General features: G+C 34.8%; 1 protein-coding gene across 3 annotated transcripts in view; it reads right to left on the bottom strand.

The window, feature by feature from the left end:
• Nucleotides 1-1,942: 1,942 nt before the first annotated feature.
• Nucleotides 1,943-12,590, bottom strand: part of LOC109541281 — a 25,879-nt gene continuing 15,231 nt past the window's right edge. For all 3 annotated transcript variants that reach the window (XM_019910097.2, XM_019910098.2, XM_019910099.2), the window contains exons 10-17: nt 10,947-11,124; nt 10,637-10,827; nt 10,378-10,524; nt 10,215-10,319; nt 5,669-5,813; nt 3,322-3,429; nt 3,147-3,254; nt 1,943-3,039 (exon numbers count right to left, since the gene is read on the bottom strand). In XM_019910097.2, the coding sequence (XP_019765656.1) occupies nt 2,690-3,039; nt 3,147-3,254; nt 3,322-3,429; nt 5,669-5,813; nt 10,215-10,319; nt 10,378-10,524; nt 10,637-10,827; nt 10,947-11,124 (1,332 nt within the window). In that variant the 3' untranslated portion in view covers nt 1,943-2,689. The remainder of the gene's footprint in view (nt 3,040-3,146; nt 3,255-3,321; nt 3,430-5,668; nt 5,814-10,214; nt 10,320-10,377; nt 10,525-10,636; nt 10,828-10,946; nt 11,125-12,590) is intronic.

Raw genomic sequence — 12,590 nt, 5'->3', positions numbered from 1 at the left:
ATCACACTCACTGCAGGTGTATTTATTTTTGCATCCCAGTAAAGATTATTTCCGAGAAATTAAGATAGGCCTTAAAGGAGAGATTCTTAATTAATCGAGATTTCTTAAAACAAATTGTCGTTCCTGTCTACTTGTTAGCAATCTGTAGTTCGATATTTTAATATTTTCGTACCAGAATTAACTTTTTTTGCAGATAAAAATCTTAATAATCCTTACATGATTATAACAAATCTCTTGTCTGAGAAAAATCACCAGAATTAGCGAAAATGTCCCTATTAGGGCATCACTACTTTCTACTTGTTAACCTTCTCTAGTCCGATGTATTAATATTTTCTTCCGAGAATTAATCTTTTTGCAGATGAACGAAAAATTAAAAAAAACCCAAGATAATTATAACAAATCCCTTTTCCTTTTGCCTGAGAAAAATTCCTAGAACTAGGAAAAAATTCTCTAGTATGGCATCACTACTCTGGAGCCATTTACATCAGAATTTTTTTTGGTTTTAAAATATCGCTCTTTGGTTCGCCAAACTGCTTTGCAACAAAACACTCTATGGCATACGGATGCCAGGAGCTAACTGCTATGGCATACGGATGCAGGAGCTAACAAATTCTTCTCAGAGGACTACAAGTTTTAAACGAAAACTCGTAGTACATAAATGGGGGTTTTTGAGTTGGTAAAAATCCAACACGAACCAGGTCTTAGAACACTGGGTGTCTTCGTGAAGATTTTTTATTACGCACATTGTGCGCAAAAGTAAATTTGACAAATTGAACCTGTCACTGTAAAGTATGTTCATTCGAAAGTAACAACTATTGACCATAATTTAAAGTTTGCCTACTTAGTTAATTTGTAAATTATAACTTTGTTACGTTCAGCCACAAAGTCGTTTTAATGACCTATTCTTCTGCTTTCGCTGATGTTGCCACAAGCAAAACACGATTGTTTTAACTAGCGCAAATTGCATGCAAATTATGCAACTTACACAAACAAAATTCGCGAGTTCAACTACCGATGGGGGCGCTGCGAAACGTCAAATTACTCGTTGCCGAGTGACAATTGTGACTTCTATCTATAGGAGTTGGTAAACAAGCGAAAAGTGATAGTTGCAATTGTAACAAAAGTGAATGTGATTGAATTGAATAAAAAACTTGCAAGTTTTGTCATCATTTTTTGTTTTGACGAGTTTTGACTCCCCAAAGATGAAAAATTCTGGTGGAAGGGGTTGGTTAGCTTGAAAAAATCAACGAATTTGCACAAGAAATATTACTAAGAAAGTGTTAGTAAAGGACTTAACTATAAGCTAAGCAAATTTTTGACATCGAAAGAGCATAGTGCATCTACAAGAAAATTACCAATAAAAACAAAAAATTCGTAGCAACAATATGAATTGTTTTCTTTTGTGAATCAGAAGAGATACTTGACACTGGCTGTATTATGGGATTTGGCACGTCTATGCTTGGACGTGTCGACTTTATTTTCTTTCCTAAATCCACATACTTTTTTCCACTGAAGTCATTTTTCGGAAATCTAGATATGAATGCATAGGTAAATACTCGTTGTTATTATTGTCTGTCTACACTATTAGTTTTCTTAGTCACTGTGTCACTTAATAATTATAAAGTTTATCAAACATTTACCATTAGGTATAAAGTATGGGTTTAAACGTTTTCCGATTCCGACAGCGTTGCCCAAATGTGCATAAACCATTAAAATGTATAAAAATGACAGAAATATTGTTAAGTGAACGAGTAAACTTTCCCCTCTCAGATATTAACTTCTTATTTGTCCCTTTTTTTCGCAGGATCACTAATTTCAGAAATATTTAAACGTTGCAAGTTAAAAAAACACCCAGTACAACGTAAAACGTAAAAGGATTGCGTAATATTATGAATAAACCGCAGTTTTATGCCTCATGATTAGGCTAAGTAAAACACAAGAGAATACTGCAATACATTATAATTAGCTGTTTTATTTTCAATATACTGAAATGGATAGAATATTAGTTTAATTTCTTGTGGCCAAGCACCCGCGTTTACATATTATTTACTTACGTTCAAATGAAATAAATCGTACGTAGCAATTAACAATTCTAGTGCTTGTTATGGATCGACATTTATCTTATACCAACCCAAATATGCACATTAATACCAAAGGAAAAATTAAGGAATCAAATAGAAATACTCTTGTGGCTTATGTAACAGACCAATATTTATCTTTGATTGAAATTATCGCGTTTTAATAAAGATAAATATTTTGCCAAAACAATTCACTAATTTACATATTAAAGTCATGTATCAATATTAACATATATATTTCGTTTAAATCGGAGGTAGTGGATCGAGTTCATGTTGGATAAATAAGAAGTCGATTAAAGTCCACTATAAGTTATTTTCAAAACGACGCGTTTACGCACATCAATTTGATTCTTTAAAGTACCACCAGCATGGCCTCGAACTGTGCTATTTTATGTATGGTGACAACATACAGATTTTAAATAAATATGCCACTATGCCACAAAACTGCGCAATTAGTGCCACACTAAAAGTAATGAAGTTTTTACCAGGAAGAAACTAAAAAAAAGAAAAATTATATTGCACAATATTAACTAAAATGGGCATTTTTATTTCTATAATTCAATATCTATGGCGTCAAATAAACGCGATCCATATACAACTAGCTATCCAATCTAACACTCTTGCTGCTTGGAAGTCTGGTTGTTTCTGAAGCCCGGTGGGCTTGAAATTTGTGAGTTTATGTCGTTGGCAGTAAACCAATTTAAATTATTTACGTTCTGAGGTGTGTTCAATTGTGTGAAGGAATTATAGTTGGGTTGCTGTGCGAATGTAGAAAACGGGTTGTTGCTAGGTGGATAATCATATGATCTCAGCTGACTGTTGTGTGTAATTTGTTGGTTTGCTAAAGGAGGAATATTGTATGCATCTGGAACTGGTGGAACTGTTGGGAGCTGGTAGCTTCTGCTGGAGCTTAGAATTGCCGGATCTAATACTTTCCAATCATTGCATGTATTTGAAACATCTGAAAATAAATTTATAGAAGTCTTTCTTCTGACTGAACTGTGCCGTAATTATTCATATTCGCAATATTCATCGAAGTAATATGATACAAACTTGATATGTGCTTACTTTTAGGTTCTTGCAGCTGCGAGTTAAAGCTATTAGGCCAATTGCTTGCGGCATTATTTAATTGTTGTTGACTATTGGACATACTAAGGAAGGGCAAAATTTTACTACCTGCAAATGAAAAGAACATCAATTTTGATCGACATGAGAAAATTAAACTCTTAACTAGTTCACTTACCGAATGAATTCATATGTGCCTGCTGCTGCTGTAAAAATCCAGGTGGAGGTGGGGGTATGTGTGTGTTATTTTGACTATGAACTAACCCATTCATCTGGTTTGACCGTCCTAAAACGAATAGACGAATATTCAAGAGTAACCCATATAAAACGAATACCATACAAAATGTGTAGACAAGCTAAACTAAACAGGACCAACAAAGTTTGCAAGTAGGTGCAATTTAACAAAAAACTGATTCTGGGTGCTCTAATGTCATCTGGGGAGTTAGCTTGGGTCTTCAGCTAACGACCTACCAAATTTGGGTTTTCAATTTAGAGCCGTTTCCTAGATATATAAGGTGTCCCTGAAATTACTGCGCAACCACAACCACAAATTCCTTAACTGAAAATAAGACGATCTAAACAAACTTACGTATACCAAATTCTGCTTCATTTTGCCGCGACAGGACGCCAAAGTTCTTAAATTAATATCGTTTTTTTTTTCAAATAATTTCTAAACGCTCATTGATTTTCGCCAATTTTGGAATCGGAACAATTACTACTTAAATTGATGTGTTTTGACGTAAGCGTGATCTTTTGTTTAGTGCATAGAAAATTAAAAATAGTGCTTGGGCCGGTAATAAATGTTCGTATTTTTGTTACCCTCTGTACAAATACTGACGAATATGAAAATTATAAAATTTTTGCTGTAAAAGAAAACGTATCGTGAAAAATAGCCCAATCAGTGGGAAAAAATGGTAGGTAAATTGTATTAGAATTTTTTTAAAGGAACTGTTCTTTTTCTCCCTTTCTAACAAAATAAAGATTAAAAGTTCGACGTGACCAACAGATTTTTCTCAAATGCACTTCGCGAATTAAACTGAATATTTATTACAATATTTAAGTTAGTTCAATTATTTAGAATTAATACCATCTTATGTATTTTTTTCGTTCTGAATTATTAAACATCTGAATCGCAAGATTTTGTAAATAATTATTTGTCCAGCACCTGTAGGTCTAATGAAAATATGACTCCATTACTTATATGTTGGCTCCAAAATTAATGAAAATCGATCTCGTTTAGATCTCGATCGAGCGTTTAGAAATTAATTGGAAGCCATATTAATTTGAGAACTTTGGCGCCCTGTAGCAGCAAAATGAAGCAACATGTTGGATAGAGGTAAGTTTGCCGTTGTTATTCTTCAGAGATAGTCTTATTTTTGGGTAAGGAATTTGTGGTTAAACGTTGTACGGTCATTTCAGGGACACCCTGCAGATCGTTCCGTAAATATACAGGGTGATTCAAAATTGGCATCATTCCTTTTAAGGGGTGATAGAGGCTCCCTACAATTTTTTGAGGGGAACAAGTATTGGACATAATCGAATCAGGGCCACTCAGAGCACAATAACTGACACTTTCCCAAGCACAAAATAAATACCGAGGAAGGGGCACGTTTGTACGATACACACAGCACAAGGAGATACAAATGGAGCAGCAGCTAATTAACTGAATACGAGAAGCTGCTTAATAAGAAAGGATAATAAGCAGATTACACAGGCACTAGCTTGTTTGGAGTTAACCATTCAAATGTTTGATGTCGTATGGTTGATTTATAAACACCAATATTCGAGGTTATGAGAACAGGTTGACATTTCGAAATAGGTTCCGTCATTCAACGTCTCCTGTTGAATTTACCGTTTATCCTTGTCTATCTTATCGTCACTCTGTATAATTCCATGGTTACCGGAGTTTTAAATAATGACGAAGCAACAGGTATTTGCGCAATGTAAATTAGGCAGATTACCTTGAAAAACATTGCTGCCGTATTTCTGATATAGTTCTTTGCAAATTTCTCAGTTTTTAATAACAATTAATTTATTTTACTATTTTTTCTGTACTTCTATAACAGCGCCAGACAACACCTCCAGATGAATGACGCCAATTTTGAATCACCCTGTATATCATGGTATTTTTTTAAAACAATTGGCGTCAATCAAAAACTACAAGAGATTAACAAAACTAGGGTTGCCCAAACTCACAATTGGAAGGTCAATCCAATCATGCAAAAAAATCAGGAGTTTGTCTTTAAAACAAGAAAGTTAGGTTATACTTTTCGTATACCCTGTATAGTTGGAGGGCTAAATGTATTTTACATAGCTTTGGCACGACTCGTTATGACAGCAAACAAAATTTGACGTTTCTAAACCAACTGAAAGTTGGGAAACTTCTAATGTGGTATACGTATCACCCTGTATACAGGATAAATGGATAAATTACCAGATTCAATCGCTAGTTTCTGGATATTTTATTCGATATTATAGTATTTGGTAATAAATATTCCCATAATCAAGTAACAAAAGACAATTACCTGTACTGAGTCCCGAATTATGTTGTTTGATATTTTGCTCTGTTGCCATAATTTCCGCAAATCCTTTTTGTGTGACCTGGAAGGGATCGAAATCCAGTTCTGCTTCTGAATTTCTTGAATTATTAGGAGGTTGCTGTGAAACGCCCTGTTCATGAAAAATAAATAATTATAAATATTATAAAATAGCGCTTTGCTTAAACCGGAGACAAGGGAGGGGAAGACTATCAATCAGGAATCAGCATTAAATGCGCGGGGCTGGGAACAGGTAGATTGATTTCTGCGCATGCATTGGCAGATTACACCGAGCATTATGAATAATACATTCTAGTTTTCTAATAGGTGTAAATAATCGGAAATAATATAATATAAGTAAATTAAGAAGTGTATAATAATTATTTTATATTTAAATTGTTCCGTTCTTTGACTCGTAGCATAAATAAATAAATACATAGGTTAAGTATGAATTTTGAAAGATAATACTGCTTTTCTATAAAAAAAAATTCCTGATTAGTGGGTTTTCTTTTGATGATTGATTGGGGTATTGATCCTGTAAATATCTAGGTGCACAGCAAGATGTAAGTATTAATATCTCTTGTGCAATAGTAAATATTTTGTGTATAGCGAGAAAGAACATTTTTCAGCTTCCCATTAGATGAAGCAGGGTGAGAAATTTGGCTCAGTAATTTGAATACACGCCTAGTTACTGTAATTAAATACTTAACTACTCTATTATACTATATCTGAGTTAACTAATGCATTTTTTACAGGTAACTTTCAAAAACAATTACATACTCGCCAGCTAGTCTACCAGGCAACATAACTGAATTTATTGCACTTTCTAATTTGAAATTTTCATGTATGTTTACTGTTATATTTAATAAATTAACTTTCATCAGAAATACCTAGTTTGTTTTTATATCACAAAATATGTATATTCTATGTATTTAAAAAGCATAATCTATAAGGTTGGAACATTCGATGATTGTTTTCAACGTTAACATGGGAACCTCTCGTCTCACTATTCTTTGTCTCTGGCTTAAACAGTCTGTGCAAATATGTCAGGAAATCAATAAACATTAGTCATTTCTGTGCACCAAAAAAATGTGTCAAATAAGAAGTAAATATCTAAGAGGAGGAAAATTATTGGTGTCTGAAAATAACTGACTTCGACCTTGTAGACTACGCAAAGGCAAACTTTGAGAAAAATGTCAAAAAGTAACCATACTATTTTACTGCAGATTCGAGTAGTATGTCAAGTCAGAATGTTGTACCTGAAAAATTTTCTTTTGTTCTTTCTGGATTTTGACGTGACAGGTGACGCACTACGAAGTAAGAAAAATTGTGTCAAAATAAAATGCGCCTCTTAGAAATGACTTACAGGTTACGACTTTGTAATGTTGGTAGACTGATACAGATTAATGGAACACATGGGTATAACCTCAAATATCCCAGAAATCTAGTTTTATCCACATATCAATGGGTATATGTATATGGGAGACTTATTTGAGTCAACACTTGAAGTGCACATCATGATTTCTCGCGTCTAATTTGATTTTCTGTTTTTTTTTTATTTTATTTTTTTGAGCATATAAAGTATTATAACTTTTACTTATACACTTTTCTTTTTAAGCATATTGGGATGTCTGACTTAAAGATATTGCGCAACTTTCCAAAGTCCGCCCATGTTAGATGGGTTTGGTTGTCTCAACCAATAGAGATTTCGTGACCAAGGTACGTAAGAGCTTACTTGCTCTATGCTTGGTCTGCCTCACTCATAACAAGATTTGTCATGTACTAAGTTTTGTTGGTGTTAATTTTGAGTCCAACAGAGTTTGATGCTCCCCCTAGCTACCATAATTAAGATATTGTCGGCGAATCTCAGATTATTTATCTTTTCGTTCTCTATGTTTATGCCCATGTCATCAAAGTTGGCTCGTTTGAACATTTCGGCGGCTGAGGCGAATAACCTGCTATCTCGCAGTCCGGTTCAAGAAGCAGCTAACTCACGACCCGCTTGAAAAACCGGTAACTCCGCAGTTTTTTATTTTCTCCAAATTTGTAGTGGCAGCCCTACACGATTTTAATATACGATTCCTGATAAACATTCGCTAATAAAAATTATTGAAAAAAAGTTGGAGTTGTCTCTAAGATGTCAGTTCTCCTACAAATTCGCAATTTTTTCAAAATTATTGAAATTGTTGAAATATTTTGAAAAATGTTGATTATTTTTGGTAGGCGTCGAAATATTGTATGTGTAGGAACACTCGAATGTATAGGACAACTGACATCTTAGAAACAACGCCAATTTTTTTTCAGAATTTTTAATAGCGTATATTAAAATCGTACAGGGCTGCCACCACAAATTTAGATAAAATAAAATGTATTTATTATATTTGATGTATTTTTCGATAAAGGACTTGACTATTTGTAGATCGCCATTAGTGTCAAATGCATTTCGAAAACCAGCTTGCTCGCGGGGTTGATATAGATCGAATTTTTGTGTCGCGTAGAAGTCCTTTAATATTTCCATTTTATTCGTTATTATTTGGCCGCTCTGTTTTGCTAGCTTGCAGATGTTTTTCCTGCCTTTGGAGAGTGACTTCCATAGTGTTGTATGTTCGTGTGTCCCTTCCCACTGCCTTGGATATTTCTCTATTTAGGCGTCTTAATTCTGTTGGGTTTGTTATACGTTTATTGGTCAGATTTCTTCTCCTTTCCATTAGTTTTGTAGTGCTGGTACTGAGTCGTTTCGTTGGGTGCTTTGTGTCTGGCATTCTTTTACTGCGGTTTTAATAGAATTTGCATAGGAAGTGCGTTCAGGTCCTCTATATTCAAACTTTCCATATGCGCCAGCTGTGATGTTATAAATGAAGAATACCTTTTCGAGATTATGATAGTTGCTTATGGCAACGAGAAAATCAAATTAGGCGCTAGAAATCATGATATGCACTTTAAGTGTTCACTCTCAAATAATTCCATTGCCATATATTTATTGATATGTGGATAAAATTCAAATTTTGAGGATCTTTAAGGTAATACCCACGTGTGGGCGTTTACATTGCGGAATTGTCAATAATGTGTATCAGTCTACCAACATTTAAAAAAAAGATCTTGACCCAATTTTTCTTATTTGGGCCCATAGAGTGCCCTGTCCAATAGAAGAAAATGTTTTTAATAAAACATTCTCACTTTTTGACCTACTACTCGAATCTGTAGTAAAATGATGTGGTTACTGTTTGAAAAGATCAAGTTGGCCCCTGCCTAGCCTACAAGGTCGAAGTGGACGTTTTTTTCCTAACGGGAATAAACTTCCCCTCTCAGATATTAACTTCTAATTTTAGGCCTGGGTAGCACAGTGGATTTTCAGGTGTTCACACAGCGACACCGATATGGCTTGGCCTATTGAGACAGCGACACAGCGCGCCACACTTTTTATATGTTGGGAAATAAATACAGAAGACGCTGTGCCGTGATATCTAGTGGTTCGTAAGTTCGCTAGCGGTGCAGCGCGTTCAATGTTTTTTTTTTGTTTTACTGAAGAGAGACTATGACAGACGCTGGTTGCGTTGTTTTAATGCAAGGAATGAATGAAGTAGCAGCATGTTTGCTTCTTGTAAACCATATTTGTTTCACCATCTGTGATTGGTTTCGAAGCTGCTGGGTCAGCCATAAAATATGACTGAATGAATTTTGTCCCTTTATGTATGCAAGCGCTGACAAAACCATGTAAATTAGTTTCTTGGCCTTCCTTGCCGACTGATTTTCATGCAATCTGGTAGTAATCAAAAGGCAGGCATTTGCCTTTTTGCTTTGTGGAAATATCGAAATCCCAGATGTTGTACTGGTACCTGCGACCAGCATCCTATGCGAGTCATATCGAACCGAGATAAATAAGAATTCATCAGTAATCAGTAGCTAAGCAGTTTGAGCATTTTCGCTCGTGCGGCTTTATAATGTAAAATAATCCCTGCCGAGAGGGTCAGAAACCATATGGTAACTGCGCGTGGCCTTCAAGAACTGCAATCCGAAGTCTGCCATCTTGAATGAGATTAAATGTAAGTGTTGTTGAAGGTGACGCGTCGTAAGGGGCTAAGAAAGGGGTAAGGTATCGCGGCACATAGACACACAGAGCGGCATCAACACAAGTGTCTTAAGACACAGTATTACCCAGGCCTATCTTATTTGACACATTCTTTGATAGAATCACTAATAACCGATATATATATAAGCGTTTCAAGTTAACAAAAACCACCCGGTATTTAGGACTGAAACCGAAATGTTTTCCCTTTAAGAGACCTAAAGACGGCTTAAATAAAGGTGAAAGGCTGGCCGAACAAAAATCGTGTTTTGTTTTCTGCCTCGATCTATTCAACGATAAACCCAATAACCTAAATAGGCATCTTTTACCAATTACCATCACGGTCACTAATAATCCGGATCAATAAAATTACAAAGTTGCAGTATCCTAATTCAGTGATACATAGTATGTACTACTTTTTTGGAATATTAAAAAAGTAAGTATAACAAACAAAAACATTGCACTGACCTGTGTTTTTGAATACAAATTTTGCATAGAACTAACTCCGCCGTTCACAAGAGATGCATCTCCATTTAAATAAGTTGGTGTCGGAATACTATTTTGATATAAGGTCTAAAACCATACAATAAAGCTATAAAAATATTATAATTAGTTAATCTTGTATATTTACCGTTTGTGCTCCACTGAATGTATTCTGCTTCAACGCGAGATTCCTAAATTGCTCTTCTAGATGTTTCTGATGTAGAAATTGTGGATAACTACTATGTACACCATTAGAATATCCATTTTGATAGGGCGATGAGGGACTTGATTGCTCCTAATAAATCAAAAAGTAATTTAATGATAGCCCTCTTTAAACTAATACAATTATTACATGTTTATGATTAAAATTCGTGGAAAATGTATTATGATGTAACAGCAAAATTTACCTTTGCACTGAATTTATGGTAATCACTAAAGAATTTCGACATTTCTAACCCATTTGAAATATGAATTTGAGATTGTTGAGTAGTGGGGTCCTGTGGTCTAACCTTGAATCCATTTGCTTTAGTTGCTAAGGCATCCATTAGATTCTCTTGAAACTTAGCCAATTCATAGAAGCCATTTAAGTTTTCAACACCTGATAAAACCACATTAATACATAGTTAAACTCGCTTTGCAGTTCGTTTCCTAATTTACAAAAGTCTCTTCAAATTCATATCGTTGAATATCCAATTTAAATTTGAAAAATGCCCCTACCTTTTCCAAAAGCCGGTTCGGGTGCTTCGGTGTTTAAGAAACTCGCGAATTTACTCATATCTCTTTGTTGCAGTTTCTGTTGTAACAATTCCTGATCTCTGGATGTTTGGCCCGTAAACCCAAATGCTGCAGCCCAATCTTCGGTCGTGTTTATATTTGGTAATGTATCCGTCAAGACCTGGTGGCACAAATATATCAATAAAATAGAAATAGAAAATTCAACAATTTCATTGTCAATTTGAAATCGGAATTACTGCTCTAGAACAAAGCCTAGGTCCCAACGGCTACTCTGCAGTCCAAGGTGTTCCCGCAATGCCAAGACTGCCATTACGCTACTGGAATATACTAAAATTTTGTTTGGTTTTGTGTTGCTGATTTTTATCCTTGGGATAACGTGCAAATGTACAGGGTGTTCCGTAAGCATACGATCAAAAGGGTACTGCGATATTCTTTGGATCAAAAAAGGACGATCTGACCTAACTTTTATTATCAAAAAATGTCAGGCTCTTCTGCTATAGATGGTCAAAGTTCTTCAAAAAATTTATCTTTTTTGAAACATCGGGAAAATGGTACGATGTATTTTAATGAAACTCGCTGTGAATTTGTCCCGTTCAGGATCAGAATTATGCATCTATCTATGCAATAACGAAATGGGCATATGATCATCTTTTGTAATTTTTTTAAAATTTAATGTCTAACATTGTTAAGTGACAAGAAAACAGATTTTGTTTGCGCAACAACTATGAATGCTATTTACAAGATTTTACAAAGAGCACAAAATGTGAATGAATAATTAGTGTATCAACCAAAAAAAATTAGTTAATTCCACCCACCAAATAAAACGTTCTGGTAGTTTTTATACGACACTCAAGATTTCACCACTTGTCCAAAACGTCGATGTCCTAAACTCGACCTCAAAATATGAGTCTTTTATAAGAACAAATTCACAGCGAGTTTTACTAAAATGCATCGTCCCATTGTCCTGATATTTCAAAAAAGATATTTTTTTTTTAGTTAGATGGTTATGCTAGATGGTCTTCTTTTGATCCAAAGAATATCACAGTACCCTTTCGATCATGTGCTTACGGGACACTACCCTGTATATCTATTTTCATACTCACACCTTTTACCAAATTGTTCGCGAAATATCGATTCCGTTATTTCCGATTTTAGTGGTCGTGATGAGTGCAAAAATGTTTTCAAGCGATTCCATGACTTGAGAAAACATTTTTTTTTTATTATTATAGCAATCTAGTACAGTATACTAATAAGCCATTTGTCTTTAACTTAATCTACTACTTTAAAAAACACAAAGCACACACATCCTCCGATAGTCACTCTGTCCGTAATATTATAGTACATCGGTTTGACATGTACTCTCTCACAAATTCTTGCTTTCTAAACCAGTTCGAATGGTTTAGTTCTTTTGAGTCTTCTCTGTATTTCCGCATTATCCAGGAGCTTGAGTGCCTCAGGATTCACGTGCTGATGGAGTCGCTGTTCGTGATTCTGTGCATACTTTTTGATGACGTTATCTACTGTTTCTACACCCAAGTCTTTATGTAGATTTTCATTTCTTATGTACCATGGTGCATCAACGATACTACGAAGTACTTTATTCTGGAAGCGCTGGATGACGTTTCT

This window comes from Dendroctonus ponderosae, unplaced genomic scaffold (assembly GCF_020466585.1).
Source record: "Dendroctonus ponderosae isolate FM_Combo_2020 unplaced genomic scaffold, Dpon_F_20191213v2 Dpon_F_20191213_4, whole genome shotgun sequence".
Classification (NCBI taxonomy): domain Eukaryota; kingdom Metazoa; phylum Arthropoda; class Insecta; order Coleoptera; family Curculionidae; genus Dendroctonus; species Dendroctonus ponderosae.
The sequence above is the reverse complement of the archived record's forward strand: the minus strand, read 5'-3'. Positions and strand labels throughout refer to the sequence as shown.